Source organism: Balaenoptera musculus, chromosome 11 (assembly GCF_009873245.2).
Source record: "Balaenoptera musculus isolate JJ_BM4_2016_0621 chromosome 11, mBalMus1.pri.v3, whole genome shotgun sequence".
Classification (NCBI taxonomy): Eukaryota; Metazoa; Chordata; class Mammalia; order Artiodactyla; family Balaenopteridae; genus Balaenoptera; species Balaenoptera musculus.
In genome coordinates, this window is record NC_045795.1 from 102010487 (window position 1) to 102036236 (window position 25750).

Genomic DNA, 25750 nt, shown 5'->3' on the forward strand with positions numbered 1-25750 from the left:
GGGTGTCAGGTGAATGTGGTTCCTCCTGCGTCCTCAGGGTCCGGCCGGGACACAGGAAGCCTTCGACGGGGGGTTACCGGACCTTTTATCCCCCTGCTACATCACCCTGAAATTGCAGCCGGAGTTTGCTAAGAAGCCACACCGCCTGGACCTAAACTCAAGTCCCACCTACAATTTCTCGCTGCATCCCCGACACCTCTCGCTCCACTGGCCACAGGTTACCCACTACGGCCAGCATGGCACGTGGGCGGTCACACCACACCTGCGTGAAGATGACCTTCCAGGGGCAGCTGGGAAGACATCTCTAGCGGTGGGGTCATCAGTTAGGGATGCCCTTCAGCCGAAGTTACAGGAACTCAACTAACACTGCTTGGAACACACTGGGCTTTGGGTTTCATTGTCTGCTCCTGACCAGAAGCCCGGGGTGGGCTCTGTGATGAGTCTTGGCCATGTCCCTCAGACACGTGGCCTCCACAACGCTATTAAAGGCAGAAAGCATGGGACATCTGTTCGTTGCTCTCCAGAAAAGCAAGGCCTGCCCAGAAACCACAAGTGCACGTCCGTGTGAGCCCAACAGCCAGGACGGGGCCCCAGAGGGCAGCGGAGCCGGGGAATGAGCGCAGGCAGTGAGTGGGGGGGGGAAGCCGGGGACCACCTGTTGAGTTGTTCGGTGGATAGAGTCCCTCTCTGAGGTGATCTGGCCAAGGTCACCCAGGCAGTCAGGGCATAGCCCAGGCTGGACTCCGTCCTCAAGGGCCCAAGAGTCCTGGGCTCTCGTGCTGCTTCCCTCGGGGCTCGGGAACAGACCTCGGCTCTGCGCCTTCGAGGTTAGTTGGGGATGCCCTGAGACCCTACGTTCGCGAGCCCTGCTTTCCCAGTTCCAAACCAGGTGGGTGGCCTCAGGCACACAGACAGGTGACAAGAGGACCATGATATCGGTTTCCCAGGTCAGGGGCAGCCGCACAGGACCCGGGGTGGCCTCAAGTGCCAGACCAGTCAGTCGCCTTTGGCCACTGCCTGCTTTGTCCATCTTCTTTGGTGCCTTGACACTTCTTGAGAGGCTCTGACTCTACCTGTTTTTGCCTCCGTTTGCTCATCTGGAAAATGAGGTTAATTTTAGTGCCTACGTCATAGGTAAGACTTAAATGAGATAACGTGTAAAAAGCACTTCGACGTGTGCCCAGCACGTAGTAAGTAATCCACCAATTTCATTGTCATCAGTCGGCGCTTACCTGCAGGGAGCAGACGTTAAATCCCGTGCCACCAGCTCTGTCCATCCACCCCGCATCTCCGCTTGTCCCTGCTTGGTTTCACGCGCTCCTGCTGCACACGGGAGGGGACCGGCTGCAGTGACCCCAGATCCGTAACTTTCCAAATTCAGTGACCGGCATACTGCGTCCCAGCACCTGCAGATAAAGTCTCAGGGAAGAACGCTGCCCAGCCCAGCCTGGGTGACAGGCCACCTCTAGGCCATCACCGTGGCCAGGGCGCTAGGATACGCCAGCCAGCCAGGACTCGGATGCACACTCAGCCCTGTGGCCTGGGAGAGGCGGATGCTAGGATGGGTAGGGGGCGGGACAGTTCCTGAAAGCAAAGTGGGGGCTGTTATCAGGAGACAGAAGGAGGATGCCATGAGACAAGAACAACAAACTCCACCTCGTGACCTTCCCCTTAGAAGTGAGAATCCAAGACGAGTGAAGGCTGCAGTGTGGCACCAAGCAAAGGGAAGATGAAAAAGTGGATGTTTGGGCCTCTGAGCCCAGGATTAGCACCAATCCTTCTATTGGGGTAACCCAATAGAATGAGCATTTCTTTGCCAGTAGTTCCAAGAAAATCCTTAGATTAACTCTTGATTATCCTGACATGGGTCACGCCCATCCCTGAACCAATCAGTGGTACCAGGGATGTTGGAATATGCTGACTGGCTAGGTTGGGGGGGGTCATGTGACTACCCTGGACCAATCACTGCCACTCTGGTTCACCGGACCTGGGTCTCACGGACGGATCGAAGGGGAGGTGACTTCTGCAAAGAACAGCAGTCCCTCTCGACTGGGAGCTCCTGTGGGCAGCAACGGTGCCCAATGCCCCTCCTTTCTGCCCCTGCGGCCATTGCCAAGCAGAGGGCCTGGCCCAGAAAGGCAGGTGTTTCCTCCTGACCGGGCAGGTGCACGGACCATGGGAAACGCCTGAGGCTCCCATCACCTGCCCTGAATCCTCCTGAGAGGACAGAGGTGACTTAGAGAAGGCTGGAGCCACTGACATCAGAGACCCTGAAGCGGGGAGGGGACAGAGATTCTCCGTGGGCTCTCTTCACGATTTTCTGTCAGAATTAACCACTGACTGTTCTTTATCCAACCACATTTTGTCACATGCCCAGACTGCCGTGCTGCCCTGGGTCCAAGGGAAACAGCCATGAATGAGGCAAAGTCCCTGCCCTCACGGGGCTGACGTCCTGGGGGGAGACCGCTGACCAACAGGTGACAGTACACGGGATGAATAAGGGGAGGGCACGGTGGAGGTGGCTGCTTTGCTACAGTGTGTTAGTGGCAGTGTATTAGTCAGCTCAGGCTGCGTGACAAACACCATGGTCTGGGCGGCATCAACCACAGATGTGCACCATCTCGCAGTTCTGGAGGCCGGAAGTCCAAGATCAAGGTGTGGGCAGCACTGGTTTCCCCTGAGGCCTCTCTCCTTGGCCTGGAGACGGCCGTCTCTTCCCTGCGTCCTCACACAGTCATTCCTCAGTGCACGTCTCTGTCCTAACCTCCTCTCCTTACAAGGAGATCAGTCACATTGGATGAGGGCCACCCTAGGACCTCATTTTTACTTAATCACCTCTTTAAAGGCCCTGTCTCCAAATACAATAATACAGTCACATCCTGAGATACCTGGGCTGAGGGCCTCCTTGCCATGACCGTGGCCCTGAGAGATGGGGCCCCCACTCCGGCCCCAGCTTCCTCCACCCTGCCTGCTGTGCACCCCTCCAGCCATGCTGACCTCTCTGCTCCTTGAACCCCAAACCCCTCCCTGGTCCACTTCAGGCACAGGGTTCCCCGACTGCTCCCAGCCAGCTCCTGACTAATTCGCATCCACCCAGCTGTCTTGGCTACATCCCACGACATCTTCAGAGGCCCCGGCCCGGCCAGCCTGCTCCGCTGTCATCTCTCACAGCCCCTGGCCTTTCCATCCTCCATTTATTTTTGTTGTGACTTCACCGGGGTCCGTGTCGCCCAGGGGAAGGGAGGCTCCAGGAGGTCGGGCCGTTCTGCTAAGCACAGTGTCTCCAGCACACAATTCACCTGTGGGATGAACTGCGGAGCCAAATTAGCAGCTCGGACTGTGGGGGGTCTGCTCAGACACCCCCTTGCACCCACCCCCCGGTAGAGGCGGTGCCCCGCATTCAGGTAGGGACCAGAAACGAGGAACAGTCAAAAAGGCTTCCCAGGCCCCGAGGCCTGTCTGCACACTCCCCTCTTCAGGATTTATTTTCGGCTCTTCCTCCAAGGCCCCCCCCTCAAGCTCTTCCTCCTACTGTTGTTCTTTTGTTTTCACACACCCGTCTCTGTTTCCTGCGAGCCTTCACTCAGGAAACGCCACACAGCAAAGGCAGCGGTGTGCGAGCCTCCAGGACCTCTGGCTGCCTGGCGACCTCACTCCTGGCCAGCCCTGGCCAGGCCCTGCATGTCCTGTCTGCCTTGCAGCTTCCCAAAGCTCGGGGACCACTGGGTGTCAGAGGGTTGAATGCAGAGAGGGAAGCAAAGGAGAGTAATGTGTTCTATCCATTTCAGAAAAAGCTGAATCCAGGGGTGTGATGGTCTCCGGCTGGGTCACCTTGCTGAGTTACTTGGTTCCAGCCCAAGTCATTAAAGCACTAACCTTGAGGCATTTTGCATATGAATTAAAGTCTTTAACCAGTTGACTCTGAGTGAGGGAGATGATCCTGGTTAATCTGGGTGAGCCCCATTTAATCACTCGATAGACCTTAAAGCAAGGCTGAAGGCTTCCCTGAAACCAAGAGGTTCCACCTGTGGACACAGTTTCTGCTGTGCCCAAGGGTCTAGCCCGCCTGTGCGCTCCCCTGCCTCTGGATTTCAGACTCGCTGAGCTGGCCCCACAAGCACAGAGGCCACTTCCTGGTTACAAAGCTCTTGAGACAGCACTGTAGCTACAGACGTGGATGTAGATGGGCATCCCCTACTGGCCCCACTTCTCTGGTTGAACCCTGACTCAACCAGGGGTTGAGGCAGGAGGGAACAGAGGCCAGCGTTTCTGTGCACCTGTGGTCATGATGCACTGCACTAACGACTTCACGTACACAACCTCATTTAACCCCCAAGCAGTGCTGTGAAGTGTTTATCAGTGACAGTGCTTTAGGCTGCAAGTAACAGAAAACTCAACTCACAATGGCTTAAACCACAGGGACACTGATAATCCTGCATGAGAAGTCCAGGGGACAGCAGCTCAGTGATGTTTGCAAGGACCCAATTCTCCATCTTTCGACTCTTAGCCTGTCATCTTGGCCTATCAGCAAAGGCCCCTCATGGTCACAAGATAGTCGCCATGGCCCAGGCATCACTGCCACATCCAGAGACAGAAAAATAACTTCCTTCTTCAACTTCTCTGTTCCCAGAGACCCTCCTGGAAGACCTCCCTTCATCTCTCATTGGCCAGGATCACATCACATGCTTGTTCCTAAACCAATCCTTGGCAAAAGGAAGGAATAATCGTGATCAGCTTAAACCAATCAGATCTCCTGTCTGGAAGCACTTGGCCACTCAGCGCCTGATGGAATAATTGAGATTGTGCCAACAAGACAGATGGGGTGTGATTGTTTGGGTTGCTGTATTTGGTTCCTATGCAACCATAACAAATTACCACAAATGCAGGCATTCAAAACAACATCCACTTATGATCTCACATTCTGCAGGCCAGAAGTCCAGGCAGGCTCGCCCGGGTTCTCTGCCTAGGCTCCCACAAGGCTGAAATTAAGGTGCTGTTGACCTTGGGCTGAGGGGAAGAATCTGTTTCCAAGCTCACCTGGGGGTTGATAGAATTCAGATCCTTGTGGTTGTAGGACTGAGATCCCCATCCCTTGCTGACTGTCAGCAACGGTCGCTCTCTACATGCCATCTCCTGTGTCCCTGTTCATCCTCCAGCCAGCAACGACCCAAGTCCTTCTCACACTTCACATCTCCCTAACTTCCTCTTCTGCACCAGCCAAGAAAGTTCTCTGCTTTTAAAGGGACACGTGTGACGAGGTGACATAGCTTAAGGTCAACTGTCCCATATAACATAACACTATCCCAGGAGTGATACCTCACCACATTCACAGGCTGCAGGAATTAGGATGTGGGATCTTGAGGGTCATTCCTAGAAATTCTGCTCCTGCACCAGCTGGGTCTGCCCTCCCTTGCTTTCTGCCCAAGCCTGGCCCTCCAAGCTGCCGATCGACTCTGTTAGCTCCTGGGTGTCCTGCCCACCAATTCCTTTCCTGCTTCAATGATGGTTTCTGTTGTTGCAACCATGAACCCCTGGCTTGGGTACAGCCTTGAACAACTCACTTCTCCTTTCTCTCCAATGAAGTGTCTGTCTTGCTGTGGCAGCACCATGGCTACGGTGGGGGTGGGCAGAATTTCTAGGAATGACCCCCGAGATCCCACACCCTAATTCCTGCAGCCTGTGAATGTGGTGAGGACAAGGTGTCTCCATGGGAGCAATATCTCCCCCAGAGACATTCTGGAAATTTGTGGGGAGGGACTGTTTGTTTCAGTGGCTAGGAGGACGGTGCTCCCAGCACTTGGGGGTGGATTCCAGGGATACAGGCCTCCAGGTAGGCCCTGTACAACCCACCAGGATTGCCTTGTACCCCACATGACTTCCAAATGCCCTGCTGTGTGTTCGTTCTGCGAAAAACTTGCTTTCACTGCAATTCTCTGAGCCTAGGTCCTAAGTCTGCTTTCCATACAAACACAGTTTTTTTGCACAGGTTTAATATACAAAGAATTTTGCAAGAATGCAATGCTGCGTGAGTTGAGGGAAGGTTATACTTTGATTTGTTTGGAATTTTCCAAGGGTGCCTCATCATTGTATACACATCACAGAAGATAGCAACATTTGTGAAGCTTAACCAGCTGGTAAGGAGTTCCTGTGTCCACTGGCATTCATTACTCTGTGTCCCAGGGAGTCTGCATATCTGTCTATCTGTCTGTCCATCTGTCCCTCCATCCATCTATCTGAATATCTTTTCCTAGTCCTTATTTCAAAATGTCAACTATAGGGAAAGAGTGTCAACAACATTCCACTGAACATTACCTTGCCTCTCTCAAATTCAAACTTAGCCATTATAAATAGTTTTAAGCATCTGAAATTTTCTTTATATCTGAGCATTTACTTATTGAAATGTATGTTATAAAATTCCTTTCTCTCTCCTTTAAATCACAAGGCATCACATTAATTTTTTCAAAGTATATGTAAAGACAGGGTCTATTAGCTCATTTAGGGATAGCACAGGAATGTCCCAAAATATCCGTTATAAAAAGAGGGTGTCAGTATGTTAGCAGTGGGGTCCTCTGCTGTGCGGGGGACAGAACGAGTGGCTGAGGGACAGGGCAAGAGCTTGGCTCCGACAGTGCCCACAGCTTATGATGTGCTGCTGTCCAAGCATTTGCCAAATTTCAGACACTCTCCTAGGAGCTGTGTCATCTTTTACCATACCTGCAGAGCACCCGTATTGTTATCTTTTAGTTACTATTTTTCCTTAAATCATCTCACTCTTTTTACTTAATTTAAAAGGAAGTTTTATCACTGTCATAAACATAAAACTAAAATGGTTCATTAATTGTCTTTAGTACACATTATACTAAATACTTAACTGTTTAAAACACACACACCCACACACACACCTGTTCATCCGAGTGCCCCCTAAAATCCCCTTGAATACTAAACGGAGGCAGGAGCTCCCCGTGTTTAAAAGTACCGTTATTTCATTTCATCTTCATGGGACCCCAGGGCCCATCAGTGTTTACTGGTGAATGAACAGAGGATTGAGATGGAGGCCGGGGGGCAGGGGCAGTTGTGGAGCGTCACACCGCAAAGCCACGGTCCTGCGGGGTGGAACCCAGATTAGGCAGCTCCTGAGAACCCCCCTCTTTGCATCGCAGAACCAAGGGAGGCTCTGTCCGTCGGAGGCCCGGAGCTGGGCGTGAGCGGCCAGGAATGGAAGGAGTAGAGGGGAACATCTGGCCCTTGTCAGATCGTGTTGGCCGCCGGGCTCCAGCAGGAAGAAGGCGTCAGAGGGAGCCTCACTCGGGACTCAGGGCGGCACGCAGAGGCGCGCAGCTGGAGGGAACGCCCTGCTGGCACGAGGACGTGGTCTGTCCGGGCGTGAGGGCACGAGGGGACAGTGGGCAGCCACGGGCCCGCCTCTCCCCAGGAGGGCCTGGAGCTGAGAGGGAGGTGCTCCGCTATGCCTGTGGGGTGACAGGCATCTCTGCAGGCCCCAGAAGTTCCCCCAGCCCCGCCGTGCCCCCAGAGGAGAGTGGCCCGAGGTGGGCAGGGGGTGGACGTGGGGTCGCAGGCCAGCAAGGGCCTCTGCCGGCCTTTGCAGTCCTGGTTGTTTCAGGTCCTGGACTGACCTGGTGAATCTCTAACTCCCCTTAGCCAACCTCTCTTTTTAACAAAGAAAGAACAGCCTGAAAACAGGATCTAGCTAGAACTGGCTGTTTTGTTGTCTTTGTTTTTCTGGTTACCTTCTATTTATGGCAAGAGACACTGGCTTTTTACTCTTGGTGATAATGTTTCCTATGAAAGGAAATCTGTATTAGTCAACAATAGGGCCAGTGACCCAAAATGCCTGCAGTTTGGGAAGGTCCTCCTCACCATCTCACCTGGAGGGTCCACCCCTCTGTCAGCCCCCATCCATGGGACTCGGCAGTGATGGGGCTAGGACTCGCCCCCGGTCTGTGGCTCCAAAGCCAGTGCTCTCCTGACTGTCTTTCTGGAACAATCCAAGAGCAGAGGGACGGGAGGAGGGAGGAGCTGGAATCCCCCCCGCCCTGGGGCGCTGGGCTTGTCCTCGCCTGACCTGCCCTCCCGCTAGTCACCTGAACTGCCGCCAATGGTGTCATTCATCCGTTCCCGCGTTCAGTTCCCGCGTTCATCGTTCAACAAACCTTGACGGGCCACTCGGTCCTGTGCCGGCTGCCCTCCAGGAAACGCCGTCTGATGGGGGAAACACAGCACAACAGCCGCTGGAGACCACGGGAGCTCAGGGCATCCAGGTAGGAAGGCAAGTTCGGAAAGGAAGCGACATTTGTGTCGGGGACCCGGCAGGTGGGTGGTTGAAGGACCAGCGGGGTTTTCCAGGCACAGCTAGCTCGGGATGAGTGCACAATGCAGCTCGAGGGGTCTGCGTGGTCTCAGCAAGTTCCCCCAGCTCTGGACATCAGTTTTCTCATCTGTGAAATGGCAGGAATGAGAATAAGTTTTTCTTAGGGCTGCTGGGAGGAATAGATGAGTTTTTTCATTAAAACACTCAGAGCGTACATACTATCTATAAAATACATAGGTAAACAACAGGGACCTACTGTAGAGCACAGGGAACTCTACTCAGTATCTTGTAATAACCTATACGGGAAAAGAATCTGAAAAAGAATGTGTGTGTGTACGTATACACGTACACACACGTATAACTGAGTCACTTTGCGGTACACTTGAAACTCACATAACGTACATTAACTATACTTCAATTTTAAAAAATTAAATCTGTATATATAAGGGGAAAAAAACACTCAGAGCAGCGTCTGGCACACAGTAAGGTGCTGGCCGTGGTCATCACATGCAAGGACCCAGAGGGCAACGCGCCGGAGGGTCAGTGGGTCTGGCTCTGCCATGCCCAGGGGGCATCAGCAGCCATGAGCTGGAGGGCTGGGCCGGGTCGGACCATGGAGGACCCTCGAGGTTGTGTTAATGACGCTGGCGTTCTTTCTCTTGGCCAAAGGGAGCCACTGAAGCATTTTGCAGGGAAGATGGACGGGGTCAGAGCTGACCTCTGCTCCCTTTGGCAGCCACAGTAGAGTGGGCAGAAGTGGAGGCGGGCAGGGGGACTTCTCGCCACCTGCGGGACCCTCTGGAACAAAATATATCCTTTCCTCCTCCAGATCTCAGCTTCATCCCTTGCGGAAACTCCCTTGGGGAGCGGCTGGAATATGGGGGGATCTGGACTTCTCTGGTCGGCCATGGGAAGACACAGAAGGCTTTGGAGCAGGGTCAGAGCTGTTTTCCAGAAACTGGCCATGACAGCAAGTGCTGATGGCCTGGGGGTGGGTGGAAAGAGACACATACTTATCAGGTTACAGGGTCCTCTCTGTGACTCTGGGGCTGGAGCATTCAAAGAAGCTGGAGCTGCAAGTCAGGGGGGCCACAGCACTCCGCCCACCCAGGGGGGGCCACAGGTGACCTCCACCTGCCCCCAGGTCACTCCATCTCCTCCCCAGAGCCAACCCCAGGGATCTCGTTCTTACGGGAAACCCTCATTAAACCACTGGGCCCTGTGGTCCAGTCCCAGGGCCAAAAGCTGTCAGATTTCTAAGGCCGGACTATTCCAACAAAGCCTTTCCCAAACTACTGCAGTGAGGGTTTGCAGTCAGTCAATCAAGAAATATTACACAGACGTGTCCTCTTAGCCGGAACCACTCTCAAGTGGCCTTTTGCAGGTCAAAAGCAGGAAAAGTCAGCAATTCCATCTGGGTCAGCCTAACACACGCTTCCACCACCTGTAGTATGAAGCTCGGTGGGGCCTTCCAGGGCCTGTGAAGCAGGGAGTGGGCCGTGGGGAGGTCGGGCTGGGCAGGGCGTGGACCCGGGTCCGGATCACCGTCCTGCCCCCAACACCTCTGTGACATAATCTTTTCGTCCTCTGAGAAGCAGCAACCTCAGAGCCCAGGGATGAGAGTTGCCCAGAATAGCACACCAAGGCCCAGCCCAGAGCAAGGTGCCAGGTCAGGGCCAGCTCACCCGCTCTCTGGTCTGCTCTGCGAGCCCTCTACCCTGGCCCTGCTGCCCCCGTCTGTCCCCAAACACCTGCCACCTCTCTTCTTCCGCCCAGGCCTCTTTCATTCTGCTCAACCCCAGGTCCTGCCTCCTTCAGGCCGCCCGCCCCGCTCTGCACCCCCAGCGCCCTCCTTGTCTGGGGGAGGTCCAGCCCTGCGTCCGGCGGGCGCGACCCTGAAGAATGAGGGCTGTCTCTGCTCTCCCTGCCTGATGGCCCCGTGTCTCCACCCCGAGGACCCCTGAGGGCAGGGACTGCACCCCTCTCCCCGCCCACCCCCACCTGCACAGACCCAGGCATTGTAGGTGCCACAGAATAGCACCTATACTGCCGCCCTCTGCCCAGCACCGTTGCCGCGGCCCCCCTGGACCAGGCCCTGCGTATGACCTCCAGGTGGCCAAGCCCAACGGACACTGTTTGGGTGGCCAAGTGGGTGACGGCGCTTCACACGGGGATGGGGGGCAGCAGGAGGGGCAGAGGGAGGAAGGCAAGGAGGCGCTGGAGATCCTGTGGGACCTCCAGGCGGAGACGCCAAGGCAGCGGCCGCGCTGGGGAGCTCACTGGGAAACCAGATCTGAGAAGCCAGAGCTAGAGGCAGACTTGGAAGCCACTGGTGCTTGAAGCCACAGCACTGGCTGAGACCTTACAGAGGGAGTGCACGCGAAGAAGAGAAGAGGTCCTCGGGTGGGGCCCGAGGGCCGCTGGGGTTAGGGGTCAGGATGAAGAGGAGGAACGAGCAGAGTAGACAAGAAAGGGTGCAGGGGAGGTTGAGCGTCTCCCGGAAGCCGAGGGAAGGAGGCACCCAGTGAGGGAGCGATGTGGGGTCCGCCCTGCCTCTGCAGGCCCGGCAGTGTGGCGCTGCCGGGTGACAAGATGTGAGCAGAGCAGGCAGAGAAGCGGGTGGAGGAGCCGTATGGCGGGAGGGGGTTTCGTTTGTTTCAAGGTGGAGATATCACAGCTCATCCGTGTGGCACGTGAACGATCCTGCAGATGGACCCAGTGGAGAGAGGGGCGGCGATACAGGCCGTCAGAGACCAGTTGCTGGACGAGAGTAACACCCTCTCTGTTTCTCTGCAGCCCCGCTGCACTTGGAGAATTCCAAAGTGTGCCCTCATCCGTCCCACTCTCCGAACTCTGTCCTCGCCAGCTTCCTCTTCCCCACTTCGTTGCATGTGACCTGTGGTCACCTAACGAAGACAGCAGCTGGGCTGGGCCATTCCAAGCTTGCCTTGCAAGCTTCCCCTGCACCTGGCGGGGCCCCTGAGATGCGGGCCTGGAGCCAGGGGCCGGAGTGTAAACCCAGCTCCTGCATTTCCGAGCTGTGCGGCTTGAGCCAGTTACTCTGGCAAAATGGGGGGGAACGATGGTACCTACCGTGTGGGGTTGTTGTGAGGAAATGTTCAAAGCCCTAGAACAGTGCCTGGCACCTAGCGAGCATGCTGAAAGATTTACTGTTGTGTTGACGCAGGAAGTCGCTCTTGGACCCGGCTTCTGAGACTCCAGTGGCTGAGGGGATGCAGGGAGGGGAGGCCCAGCCTCTGCTAGGAAACTTTGAATAAGGGCTGTCCCCCCATCTCATTTTGCTTGTTGAAGCCCTTAAATAATTTAGGGAAAAAATTAATTCCTCACAGTGGGAAGACTTAGACATTGCCTAGTCTGACTCTATTCAAAATTCCACCCATTAAAGTCCCTTATCTGCTTACATACCTCCTCTGCCAGGAAGCTCACCACCTCCCAACGCAGCCCATTCCATTCTTGGTCAGCAGTCCTTGTGAGAAAGTTTTTCCTCAAAGGGAGCTAAAACTGCCTTCTTTTGACTCTCTCTCATCTTTGCTCCCCCTCCCCTTCATCCTGGTCAAGTACTGCCCTCTGGGGCCACATAAAGGCTACTTGCCTCCTCACCTGAGTCTTGGAGGCAATGACCCTATACCCCTGTGTCTTCTCTTCTTTTGGCTGTGGTCTGAGCCTCTGGAATTGAAAGGGACTGTCACCTGCCCAGGTGGACCTCAAATGATATGACCTAAGCTCTAATCACACGGTTTCTCTTTGAACCAAGAATCCCCATCCAGGGGGGTCTCACACCGATTACTGCCAAGCACCTTCCCATTCTCGGCTTGCACTGGGGGAGCCTGAACGCAGGACTTTATCAGTCAGAGTTACTGGCTCATAAAACACAAAAGGTTAGGCTTAGCTTTAGCTTCAGGCAGAGCCTGATCCAGCAACTCTAATAATGTTACCAAGGATCCGTTCCTATTGCCGTCATTGTTAGGCTCTATCCGTAGCCCCCAGCGTCTCCAGGTGGCCCCCTAAGAGTCACAGGTGACTGTCACATCTCCCCACGGCACCCCTGCTCGATTGGGAAGAGGCTGCCTCTGTTTCGGGGAAATTCCCCGAGCCTACAGCTCCTTGCATCTCATTGGCTACCTGTGCAGCCCTTAGCCAATCATGGTGGCTGGGGGTGGGATTATGCTGATTTGTGTGCTACGCCCTCCTCTGAGCAGGTGAGCAGCCTGTGGCTGGGGGTGGGGACAATCGGGGCGCTGTCACCCCTGGGGAGGGGGTGCTGAATGGCCCCAAGCGGCAGATGGCTCACCCTGGGCCTCATGTACAACCTTGCAGACCCCCACTTGTTTGGCTCAGCAGATGGTCCTCTGGGTGGTGAGTTCACCTGACCAACCCTGGGCGCCCACACCTGCTCAGGCTCTCTGTAGTGCCTTCTCCCCGTGTCCCAGTTACTCCGGGACAGCTGCCGTGGTCCCCCTGGCCGGCACGCGGCCAGAGGAGCTCCTGGCCAAGCCAGTGGCTTCCGGGTCCCTGCCCTCTCGCAGAGGCCCGACCGCAAGAACCCAGTCACAGCTGGGAGGACCTCAGGCATCGGCTCCAGTGACCCACCTGCAAAATGGAGCCCAAGTCCCATTGCCAGTTCCTACTGGCAGCGCTGGGGTTGGAATCAAGGACCCCTGCCCGGCCCTCCTGGATGCAGGTGCTCCTCAGAAGATTTTGCCTTTAGTCTCATAGGCTAAAATTCAGTTACAAGCCTACGTCTTAGCTGCAAGGGAGGCTGGGTGAATATCCACCATGGAAGGCTGACTCGGCCATACTGGCCACTGGGTGGGGAGCCAATGGGGTCAGCCACAGAGACCACACAGGGGCTTCTGCAGGCATGTCACAGACAGCTTAGCTGTGCAGAGCAAGGAGTGGAGAAGGGCGGGCCCATACCCCACGCTCTCCCGCAGGAAACTGGCTGAGGCCCTCCCTCTCAACACCTGTGTCTTCCCACACCCACAGGTCGGAGGACACCCACCTCCCAACCTCACCACGAGCCAGCCCGGAGCCGGAAGCCAAGAGTAGTGAACCTGAGGATGGTGGGACCAGAGGCCCAGACCTCCCTCCAGAGGGAGACTGCGGGTCCGACAGCAGCTCGGGGAGCAGACCCCTGGACGAAGGTTTGTCCCGCCCACCCAGGCTTGCTGCCAGCTCACGACTGACCAGGCTGTGCCCCAGCCCTGCTCCCAGGGTCCTGTCTGAGCTGATGCTGCAACCTGGCCTCCAGACAGAACCCCATCCCCTACCTGCTGAGGCTGGGCGTCCCCAGCCCCCAGCACCCCCTACACCCGGGCCTGAGAGGGTCCTGTCTGAGCTGATGCTGCAACCTGGCCTCCAGACAGAACCCCATCCCCTACCTGCTGAGGCTGGGCGTCCCCAGCCCCCAGCACCCCCTACACCCGGGCCTGAGAGGGTCCTGTCTGAGCTGATGCTGCACTCTGGCCTCCAGACAGAACCCCATCCCCTACCTGCTGAGGCTGGGCGTCCCCGGCCCCCAGCCCCCCCCCTACACCCGGGCCTGAGAGCAGACACCCAGTGGGGGAGGGTGGGATCCAGGGAGGCAGGTTCTGGCTCAGCATGGGAGAATATGTCTCTTGTCAATCCCGTGTAGGGGTGGGTCGGGCCAGGGAGCTGGGGTGGAGTAAGCTCCCCATCATAAGAGGTGTGTAAGTAGGGCTGGACGGTCACCCCTCAAGAAGAGCGCAGAGAGGCCCATCATCTTAAGAACCTGGGTCTGGTGGCTGTGGAGCATCAGGAGGAAAGGAGAGAAAAGCTATCTGAGCCAGTGCCCCAGGGCTCTCAGGGCTCTTCCAGCCCAGCTACAGGCAGGAGTGGACGGGCTGCTGGGCGCCATCCCTCCCACCCGACTTCAGAGCCCCTACTGCCCCTGCCTCGGGCACCGGGACGACTGTGACGATAATGACACCACACACACACACACACACGCACACACACACACACATCATCAGGAAATTCTCACAACGAAAAACAAATCGCCAATATTGGAAACACACGTAATCAAAAAGTCATGGACCAGTCACCTCAACCCTGTTCTCTTGGGTCTGGGACACTTTTTATTGAGACAAAACAGAACGGCCCTGCGCCCACCCAGCTGGGTGTCCAAAATCAGGACACCTGAGCCAGTGGTTCCCAAACCTGCCAGCCACCCAGGATCACCCAGGAGGCTCATGAAATGCAGGTGCCCAGGGACTTCCCTGGTGGAGCAGTGGTTAAGAATCTGCCTGCCAATGCAGGGGACACGGGTTCGAGCCCTGGTCTGGGAGGATCCCACATGCCACGGAGCAACTGGGCCCGTGAGCCACAATTGCTGAGCCTGCACGTCTGGAGCCTGTGCTCCGCAACAAGAGAGGCCGCGATAGTGAGAGGCCCGCGCACCGCGATGAAGAGTGGCCCCCGCTTGCCGCAACTAGAGAAAGCCCTCGCACAGAAACGAAGACCCAACACAGCCATAAATAAATAGAGTCTGCCTGCCAATGCAGGGGACACGGGTTCGAGCCCTGGTCCGGGAAGATCCGACATGCCACGGAGCAACTAATCCCGTGCGCCACAACTACTGAGCCCGCGTGCTGCAACTACTGAAGCCCGTGTGCCTAGAGCCTGTGCTCTGCAACAAGAGAAACCACCGCAATGAGAAGCCCACACACTGCAGTGAAGAGTAGCCCCCGGTCACCGCAACTAGAGAAAGCCCATGCGCAGCAACAAAGACCCAGCGCAGCCAAAAATAAATTAATTAATTAATTTTAAAAAAAAAAAGAAAGAAATACAGGTGCCAAGGCCCACCCCCAAGCTGCTGCGTGTGATCCTCTGGGGGCGGGGAGGTGGACAGTTCCACGGCCGTGCCAGTCAGGACATTGTCCGGGAGTGTGAGGCCATTCGGCCTGAACCGGCTCTAGTTAAAGGGAACTTGCTGCTTCACATAATTCACTTAAAAGCCCCAGAGTGTCAGCAGACCCCATCCCTGCCGGCCTCACCTGCCGTCCCGTGCATGGGCTCCCCTCACACTGGCAAGGCGGCCCCCAGCAGCCCAGACCCACGCCCTCCAGACCCCAGGCTGGAGGAACAGCGGTGTCACCCTTCCCTGGAAGTTTGAGTCAAGTTCTGGCCCGGCTCTCCCTGGCTACGCTGGATCCCTGGCCCTGCCTGCACCAGTCATGTGGCTGGGTGGCCTGCGCTCTGACCGGCCAGGCTGGACTCACACGTCCCCCGAGCCAGGGCGGAGCGGAGGTGCCCCCGGAGACGGGGCCTGACGCCGGGCAGCCGGACCCCAGGCGGGCACGACGTAGCCCGGGGTTTCTGACGCTCATTCCGGCTGGAGTGCGCCAGGAGGCATGGCCACGTCGGGGATCACCTGGAGTCACACGTGTGACACCCCTCGCTGCACATCCCTGAGCGCTGAAGATCGGCTCACTGGGTGCCCGAGCCCTGCAGAGCCCCGGCCCAGCCCGAGAGAGGGTCTTGGCCCCCTTGGCTGGGATCACCGTGTCCTCAGTGGGAAATAACACGCCCGCTGAGGGCACAGATGGGCCCTGGCTTCTCAGCAGAGAAGAGAGGAGGGCTCCTCGCTCCCAGTGTCCCCGCGTGAAACCCAGGGAGGGGGTCCCGGGCCAGGCACACGGGAGGGGGCCGCAAGGGGGTGGGAGAGCCGCTGTCTGGCGGAGGGGGTGGGGACCGGGAGGGGAGATGGCACCAGGGCCTCTCTCCCCTCCCCCCCCCCAGGAGAGCTGCCTGCTTCCACTCCCTCCGTCCCTCACCTGCAGCCCGTGCTTCTCCAGCAGCGGACGAGCAGCTGTTCCGCTCGGTCGAGGGCCAGGCCGCCTCTGATGAGGAGGACGACAGTGGGAAGTGGCAGGAGGCGCGGCGACCACCGGCTGAGGTGAAGGCCCTGCTGGCCGGCCTCTCCAGCTGCGGCAGCGGGTGCGTATGCTGGTGAGGACGGCCAGGACCGGGCGCCGGGGGGCCGGGCTCTCCCCGTCGTCCTGGAAGCGCAGGGCGGCCCCTCCATGCAGTGACAGACCCTGATTCACGGCCAGGCTGGGTCACCTCCCTGCCCTCTGACGCTCTGTCCCCACATCTGCTGGGGGAGGGGAGAAGACGGCCCCCGGCATGGGTGAGGGTGAAATGAGACGAGCCAAGGCACAGTTCCTGGTGGTTTAATTCCCACTGATTCTCACTGCCTTGGCCGCGGTCCCAGGACCTGCCCCGAAGCTCTAGTGGGACCCTCAACACATCGGTCCCTTTCCTAACCCACTGCTCCTGACACCTGCGGCGCCCCGGCCAAGTCGCCCAACTTCTGAGCCTCAGTCTTCCTGTCTCTCAGATGGGACAGTAACACCTGCCGGGCAGAGGTTTTGTGAGGATTCTCCAACGAGGATGTAAAATGCCCCACGGGTGCCCGATCCCAGCAGGTATTCCACTGGGGGGCGGCCTTGACTTTTTTAATTACATTGTAAAGTTCGGTTGATTTTCCAGGGTCATTGTTATCACCAACCCTTTAAGTCAACAAACATATACTCAGCACCTACTCTGTGCCAAACAAATCTGGGGGCACCGGGAAAACAGCACTAACCAAGACAGGCCCTCTGCCCTGGAGCCTCTGTCCCAGTGAGTGGTGACAGGTGTGAGGGAGAGGCGGGGGAGGGGCAGGACATGCTGGGAGGGCCTCGGAGAAGGTGCTGTTTGAGCAGAGCCCTGAAGGAAATGAGGGAAAAGCATTCCAGGCAGAGGGAACAGCAAGTGCAAAGGCCCAGAGGCATGTAGGAGGGGCCGTAAGGAGCCTGCGGTGGCTGGAGTAGAATGAGTGAAGGTGGGTGGGAGGGAGGTCGGGAGGTCACGGGGCAGAGTGGGCGAGGCCTCTGGCGTTTGCTCTGATGAGATGAGGAGCCGCGGGGGTGGGTGAGCAGGGGGTGCCACAGCCCCGCTTAGCTTTCAGGGGAGACAGCCTTGGTAATAACAACCCCCCTCCCAGGCTGGAGCAGACTTTGGAAAGCAGCTCCCTCAGTGCTGGCACTCTCCTTCGCTGCAGGTGTGATGACCAGACGGCCAAGAAGCTCATGACCTACTTCACCCGCTTTGGCAGTGCCGACCATGCCCGTGCCCTGGGGGAGCTGGAGCAGCTGGGGACCCAGGGCTGCAGTGGGAAGACCCTGGGGACACCAGGGGAGGAGGTCAGCTGAGTCCCACAGGCTGAGAGCTGGACCAATGCTAGAGTCTCTCATGGGCGGAAGAACTGAGGGATCTCAGCCAAGTGCTATGCCCCATTCACAGATGCGTAAACCAAGACTCAGAAGATGATTTAGATCTAGTGAAGAATATTTTGGTTGCAAGTTAAAGGATACATCTCAGATTAGCTCGAGTGAAAAACAGGAATTTATTAGAATACGGAGCTGGGAGAACAGTTTCAAAAGAACAGCTAAGATGAGCTTCAGGCACTTCAGCTTCCTAAGATGGATCCAGGGACTCAGATTGCCTCCACCTATCTGCTCTGTATTTTTCTGGGTGCTGACCTCACTTTCCCCTACTTCAGAGGGGCTTGCTCCATGTGACAGGGAAAGGGAAGGTAGGACCACAGGCAGCTCTAGGCTCCCATCAGCCCACTGAAGAAACCCCAGGGGAACAATAATAGCCCAGTACATTAAATCCCAGGGAAGAACTCCAATGGTCCAGGCTCAGTCATGTGCCCATGCCAGGGCCAATCCCTGTGGTAGGCGGGCAGGGTCCCATGACTGGCAGGTCCATCAAAGTCAGATGAAATGGAAGAGGGACACTTCCCTCAAGGAGAGTTAGTGAGTTTGTTGTGGAAGAGGAGGGTGGCGCTGGGCAACACCAAGAGAGGTGTCTGTCTCCATCTCAACAAGAACACGTAGCATTTTTTTTCTCACCTGTCTACACCATGGCAACTTCCCTGTTCCATAGTAATCAAACATGGAATGCTATGGAAAGTTATTATTTCACTAAGCCCTCTAGCACAATGCACGTTTGCAAACCGATTTTGATAAAAGAGTTTTATATTTATATACCTGAAATTCTAAATCCATACTGTTTTGTTTTCTTTTGTTTTTTAAACATATCTGTGATCTGATACAGTTCCAAAGGGCATAGCGACCACTCCTTTCTAGTTAAATCTCAAACAGGCGGCTGGGGAGCTCAGTTCCTGAGAGCCACAGACCATGTTGCCAGGCCTCCAATCTCCTGCCTGAAGCTGAGCATCCAATGGCACCATGCCTTCGGCTGTTTCTCTTTCCCTCCATCGGTGCTAAGAGAGGGGGCTGCCTCACTCCTGCCATCCCTGCTTTAGAAGGCAGGTGGCCATGCAACATTTTGCGACCTCCCACCATCCACCCTCTGGTATTTGGATGGGATCGACAGCGTCAGTGCCCCCTGGCCAGGGGTGGGCCAGTGACTGTGGCTGGGCCGGTCGGGCCCCTTTCCTGGGGCTCTCTGTCCCGAGGCAGGGGAGGGGGGGAGTGGCTGGAGAGTGTTTTCAGCTGCAGCACCCGGACAAGGGGCTCGAGATGTTTCTCTGCCTCGTCCTGAGGTTCTCCAGCTTCCAGTCTGTTCTGGGAACAACGCACTAGCCTGCCAGTGAATTCCCCTTCTGTTCAAACTAGCCAGATGGGTTTTTGTTGCTTGCAGCCAAAAAACTTCAAAAAGAAAAAGCAGATGGATAGAGAAGAGAAGGGAGGATGGAGTCCTTCCACCAGAAAAGGAAGGATGTGTATTCTTACATCAGCCTGACTCACTGTGTGGCCTTAGGCCCGGCATCCAGCTTCTCTGGGCCTCGGTGCCATCCCTGGGGAGACGGTGGGGCTTCTATCTGCCTGGCCACCTGGCAGGCTTGGGGGGGCCAGATGAGATGACCTCTGTGAAAGGGTCAAGGCAGGCCATGGGCCCCGCCTGGGGATGGCGCTGTGAGTATGGGGCGGAGGGCAGCAGGGCGGGCGCTGAGCCCGTTGGTCCCCACAGGCGGAGCTGCAGCAGAAGGTCGAAGAGAACGAGCACCTGAGGCTGGAGCTGCAGATGGTGGAGACAGAGCGGGTGCGGCTGTCCCTGCTGGAGGAGAAGCTGGAGGATGTGCTGCAGCTCCTGCGGAGGCTCCGGGACCTGGTAGGCTCACGGGAGCTGGCACAGCCAGGGCGGGGGAGGAGCTCGGGGTGCGGGGCTGGGGAGCCCGGCCTGTGTCGGGGACTGCCCCTGAGCTCTCCCCACGTGGGCAGGTGTCACCTCTACTTCCAGATGCAGAAAGAGCTCAGGGAAGCTAATCCAAAAAAAGGGGAGGCTCTCTAATTCATTTTATGAAGTTAATATAACTTTGATCTCAAACCCAGAGGACAATAAATATAATAAGAAAGGGAAATGATAAGCTACTGTCGTATTTAAATACAGATGCAAAAATATTAAATAGCATATTAGTAAACCAAATCTGGCAGTGTTTAAAGGAATGCAATATGACTAAGTTGGATTTATCCCAGGAATTCAAAGATGATTCAAATCAAACATCTATCAACATAGTACACCACAGTGCAGGTTAAAAGGAGAAAAACCACGTGTTCATCTCAATAGGTGAACAGTCAGTAACAGCTCCTCTTATTATAAAACCTCTTGGCAAGTTAAGAACAGGAGGGATCGTCCTTAATCAGATTAGGAGTCTCAGCCAACTGCCTCTCGCAAACCTCACACTTATTAGTGAAATGGTAGAAGGAATCCTTCTAAAAATCAGAATCAAGACAAGCATGCCTGTCATCACTGCTTGTGCCACATAGAGGTTCTAGCCAATGCAGTAAGACAAGAAAAAGAAAGGATGTAGGCTTCCCTGGGGGCGCTGGGGTTAAGAATCCGCCTGCCCATGCAGGGGCCACGGGTTCGAGGCCTGGTCCGGGAAGATCCCACATGCCGCAGAGCAATTAAGCCCGTGTGCCACAACTACTGGGCCTGCACTCTAGAGCCTGCAAGCCACAACTACTAAGCCCACATGCCGCAATTACTGAAGCCCGTGCACCTAGAGCCCGTGCACTGCAACAAAGAGCAGTCCCTGCTCACCACAACTAGAGAAAGCCCGCACAAAGCAACGAAGACCCGACGCAGCCAAAAATTTAAAAATAAATAAATAAATAAAAAGAAAAAGAAAGGATGTAAGGACTAGAAAGGAAGAAACAAAGTGATTAGTAACTATGTATCACATTTATCCACATAGAATACCGAAGAGAATCTAAAGGCAAATTACTGTGATTCTTTGGCAAGGTGCCCAATTTTTTAAAAAATCATAACACAGAAATCAATATTTCTAAATAGCATCAGCAAACCATTTGAAAATTTTTCTTAAGAGACACTAACTTAGCCAGGATTGCACAGCCACTATGAGATGGAAGTAGGATGTGAACACAGGTCTTCAGGGTTTGAAGTGGGCTCTGCCTGCGCTTCAGGCTGCCCAGGATGTAGGGCTACCGAGGCCCAGCCTGATGTGACACAGCCTGGGAGAGTGGCAAGTGACAGCCCCGCACCTGTGGGCTGTGAGGATAGTGGTTCCCAGCACAGCTCTGGGCCATGGAAACTGAGGGTAAATGGTGGTCCTTCCATCTCCCAGCTGGGGGGCTTTGGGCAGATTTCTCATTTTCTCAGCATTGCTTTTTTTTTTTTTTTTTTTTTTAAATATTTATTTATTTATTTTTGGCTGCGTTGGGTCTTCGTTTCTATGCGCGGGCTTTCTCTAGTTGCGGCAAGCGGGGGCTACTCTTTGTTGTGGTGCACGGGCTTCTCACTGTGGTGGCTTCTCTAGTTGTGGAGCACGGGCTCTAGGCACGCAGGCTCAGCAGTTGTGGCACACGGGCTTAGTTGCTCCGCGGCATGTGGGATCTTCCCGGACCAGAGCTCGAACCCGTGTCCCCTGCATTGGCAGGCGGATTCTTAACCACTGTGCCACCAGGGAAGTCCCCAGAATTGCTTTTTTCACTGCTTAAAATGAGAATAAAATAAGCTCTTTCAAGGATTAAAGGAGCTGATGCATCACCTCTGTTCACAGTCACTTCCCAAGTGCCTACTTGGGCACAAGGACAGTAATCTGTAAGCACGTGATCTTTGAAGAAATGGGTCCTGCATGCTGCTCTACCACCCACCTAGAGTCTGGGCAGTGTGGCCACCCTAGGGGTGGGGGCCAGGGAGGGACCATGGGCAGGGGTACTCTATCTGCCACAGGGAGGCACGCAGAAGCTCTCAAGGGCCACCAAGTGCCACCCGCCCTCCATTTCCTTTTAAGAACATATCGAAAAGAGCCCTGGGGAAGATTTTGCTGAGCACACTGGACGCTTGCAGGGACCCTGCGCATGGTAGGTGAGCCCCCTGACCCCATCTTCCAGAGCCTGGCCGCAGCCGGAGGGCATCCTGACCTAGCACCTCTGTCCTAAGTGTCTGGGCTGCAAAATGCCACCTCATTCCTGCCCTGCCCACCTGCAAAGGGTACGTTCAGGAACAGGCTTCGGGAAGCTGAAGGTGCTATTTGACAAGAGCAGGGAGCAGACACCCCAGGGAAAAGGCCAAACAGAAGCCAGGGTGGCCAGACCCCGAGGGAGCCAGGCAGTTCCCTGTGGGCAGTTTAGACTCGCCCACAGTCCTGGGCTTACTGCGGAGGAAGGGTTGTTGTCATACCCATTCCACAGGTGGGAAGATGGAGGCACAGAGAGGCCAAGGGCCAGCTGTGCCAAGACCTCAGGTCTCTCCCTTAAGCACTAGGCCACGTGGCCCCGTTGTTTAGACAAAGTTCAGGGCAGCAGAATCTCATCAGTGCCAGCTTGTGCCCGATGAAATCAGGAGGAGCAAGGCCGGCTCCTGCCTGACAGGGCCTCACAGGCTGACGGGGAGACAGACTGGTGAAGAGCATTTGCTCGCTGGTCTCACTGGGCACCGCTGGGCAGGGGTCGGGTATGTCCAGTGCCCTGAATGGTCCCTGGCACCAAGGAGGAGGTCAGAAACTGTGCATCAGAAGGCCCCTTCCCCAGGGTCCTCATTGGGAGGAGCAAGAGGGGGGTACAGCTGAACAGGGCTGGGGAGGGCCCAGGGAGGAGGGGGAGCAGCTCTGTGGGCCAGAGGGAGCAGACTGACCCGCCCTGCTGCCCACTCTTTCTTTCCAGAGGGGACGTCTGGCCCCTCAGCCATGCTGGATGCCCTGCACCGAGCTTTGGCTGGCTGTGAGCTCCTGCGTAGAGAGCCCTCGGCACCAGCCTCTGCAGCTCCAGCACTCAGCGACTCCCTCCTCATCTCCTGCTGAGGTTGCTAGCCCAGTCTGTGGGCCCCCTGGGCAGCCTGGCCACCGTCAGACCAGCCTCGAGGAACAGCCTGGCCACCATCACATCCTCAGAACCCTGGAGGTGCAGGCTCCTTCTGAGACTGGCCCAAGTTCAGGGCCCGGCAGCCATCCCTTCCTTGGGTTCCGCCTGGATTCCCTTGCAGTCCCTGCATTCCTGCTGCCAGGGTCCACACTGCCCTACGGTTGCTGGATCAGCCTGTACCTGCTGCAGTCTCCCCTGCCCTTGGAGTGGAGCTGCACACTCTTCTGCCCGGTCCAGTCCAGAATCCCTTCCCTGGGCTCCCAGGGTCTCCTCCCCGTCCTCCCCACAGCATGCCTGCCGCGGGGACTCTGTGTCCCCCGGTCCACCGGGGAAACTACTCATGCCTCAGGAATTGTGGAAGGCCAGGCAGGGCTGGGGGAACTCCAAGCGGGGCAGCGTGATCACGGCAGGCTTCCTGGTGGAGCTGGCCTTGAACTAGCTCTAGAAGACGGATAGGATTTAGATAGGCAGAGAGGAGGGGAGGGCATTTCATGTGAGGTAACAGCGAGAGCAAAAGTGTGGTGCCAGAAAGGGCCCCCATTAGTACAGAACCCAGAGCCCCTCTTTCCTGAGCACACAGTAGGTACCAGGCCTCATGGGGTCACAGGAAGGAGGAGGACAAGCTGCCTGGTCTCATCTACCTTAAACTCTTGTAGGGGAGACAGATACGTTGGCAAGCAGTGCAACGCGGCTGAAATCCGGGCTACCCTGAGGTAGAAGAGAGGGTTCTTAATTAAAACTGCAAACCCCAAAGCTATGTAAGAATGTGAAGGCATATGTGAATATATGAAAATTAAAATTTTTGTGTATACAAAAAACTCCACAAATAAAGTCAATTATCAAAGGTAATGGTTTGATAATATTTTTATTAAAAAAAAAAGAAGAGAGGGTTCTGAGAGCTCAGCCGAGAGGGATCAGTTCGAGCCAAGGAGGATGAAGCACTACAGAGACGGCAGGACGAGGGCGGATGCCTGGCAGGGACGGGGGCGCCTGGCAGGGACGGGGCAGGTCAGGGGGGCCTTGACGACAGACGAGGATTTAGACGACAGACGAGGGTTTAGGACTCCATCCCCCAGGCAATGGGGGCCCTGGAGGGTTCTGACCTGCCTCCCAGAGGGTGGAGCAGAGGGGAGGAGACAGGAGGCTACAGGACTCTGGGAGCAAGGGGTCGCCAGGGGGCTGGAGCAGAGTCATGGGGACACAGAAGGGGAACGGTGGGGGAGGGAGATCAGGGGAGCCCGGGACCAGCAGGCACTCCCGGGCAGGAGCCACAGGGAGGGCTGGAGGACAATGCCCAGCCTCGTGTCTTGTACGAAACCTCATCTCATTGGAGGCAAGTTTATAATGTGGACTAGGATGTAGAGGTGCCCAGAGAGGCTGGATGAGCTACCCAGCATCACACAGCAAATCAGCATCCAAGACTGGACTGAGGCCTGTTTTCTAACCTCATATCTCACACAATTCCTACCACTTCCAGCTGTCTCTGGCTAGGAAACCCCAGGCTTGGGGTCTGGATTAGTTATGGTACAGGCTAAACCACCCTGATAAAAGAGATCCCGATATACTCTGGGTCAAACAGGATAGAACTCTCTCTCCTGTAACAGTCCAGAGGTGAGTGGCCCTGGTTGACAGAGCAGCTCTGCTCCATGGAGTCACCCAGGGGTCAAGGTTCCTTCCACTTTGTTGCTCTGCCTTGCCCTAGGGTGTCATCCTCCTTTGCATGGTGGAAGCCAATTCACCAGCATTGCATCTGCCCTCCACATGAAGGAGGAGAGAGGAAGGGAAGGGTCAGGCACTCTGGCTCACATCTCCTCTACTCTCATCCCATTGGCCATACCTAGCTGCAAGGGATGCTGGGAAATATCATCTATAGCTGGGAAACCACGTATCCAGCTAATGCTAATATTATTTTTAAAAAAAAGGCAACCAACTGGACCAGGACCAGCCACGCCCACCAGACCACCCACAGTAGTCAGCCTGCCACAACAGAAGGACCTATGCAGTCCACATAGGGGACACCCTATGGCATACAGCCTGGCTGGAGGAGAGTGCACTGCTGGGACACATAGGACATCTCCTACAAAAGGCTGCTTCTCCAAAGCTGGGTAATGTAACCAACCTACCAGATACATAGAAATAAAAATAGCAAATTAGGCAAAATGAGGTGACAGAGGAATGTGTTCCAAATGAAGGAATAACATAAAACCCCAGAAGAGTTAAGTGAAATGGAGATAGGCAATCTCCCCAAGAAAGAGTTCAAGGTAATGATCATAAAGATAATCAAAGAACTCAGGAGAAGAATAGATGAACAGAGTGAGAAGTTAGAAGTTTTTAACAAAGAGTTAAAAAATATAAAGAACCACCAAACAGAGATGAAGAATACAATAACTGAAATGAAAAACATACAGCAGAAGGAATCGACAGTAGATTACATGATACAGAGGAACAGATCAGCGAATTGGAAGAGAGTAGTGGAAATCACTGAAGCTGAAGAGAAAAAAGAACAGAAATGAAAACGGTTTAAGAGACCTCTGGGATAACATCAAGTGTACTCACATTAGCATTATAGGGGTCCTAGAAGGAAAAGAGAAAGAAAAAGGGACAGAGAATTTATTTGAAGACATTGTAGCTGAAAACTTCCCTAACCTGGAAAAGAAAACAGACATTCAGGTCCAGGAATCACAGAGAGTCCCAACAAGAGCAACCCCAAAAAGGACCACACCAAGACACATTCTAAGTAAAATGGCAAAAATTAAAGATAAAGAGAGAACATTAAAAACAGCAAGGAAAAGCAACAAGTTACATACAAGAGAACTCCTATAAGGCTATCAGCTGACCTTTCAGCAGAAACTCTGCAAGCCAGAAGGGAGTGGCACAATATATTTAAAGTGATGAAAGGGAAAAACCTACACTCAAGAATACTTCACCTGGCAAGACTCTCATTCAGATTTGAGGGAGAGATCGAAAGTTTTACAGCACCACCCAACCAGCTTTACAAGAAATGCTCAAAAGACTTCTCTAAGCAAAAACGAAGAGA

The 25750-nt window shown here is 55.3% G+C and overlaps 1 protein-coding gene across 1 annotated transcript in view; it reads left to right on the forward strand.

Moving 5' to 3' along the window:
* EFCC1 (EF-hand and coiled-coil domain containing 1) overlaps positions 1-23499 on the forward strand; it is a 33193-nt gene extending 9694 nt beyond the window's left edge. The window contains exons 3-8 of the mRNA XM_036870204.1: positions 13337-13494; positions 16153-16309; positions 17418-17559; positions 19358-19498; positions 21645-21714; positions 22516-23499. Coding sequence (XP_036726099.1) covers positions 13337-13494; positions 16153-16309; positions 17418-17559; positions 19358-19498; positions 21645-21714; positions 22516-22652 — 805 coding nt within the window. The 3' untranslated portion in view covers positions 22653-23499. The remainder of the gene's footprint in view (positions 1-13336; positions 13495-16152; positions 16310-17417; positions 17560-19357; positions 19499-21644; positions 21715-22515) is intronic.
* Positions 23500-25750: the final 2251 nt, after the last annotated feature.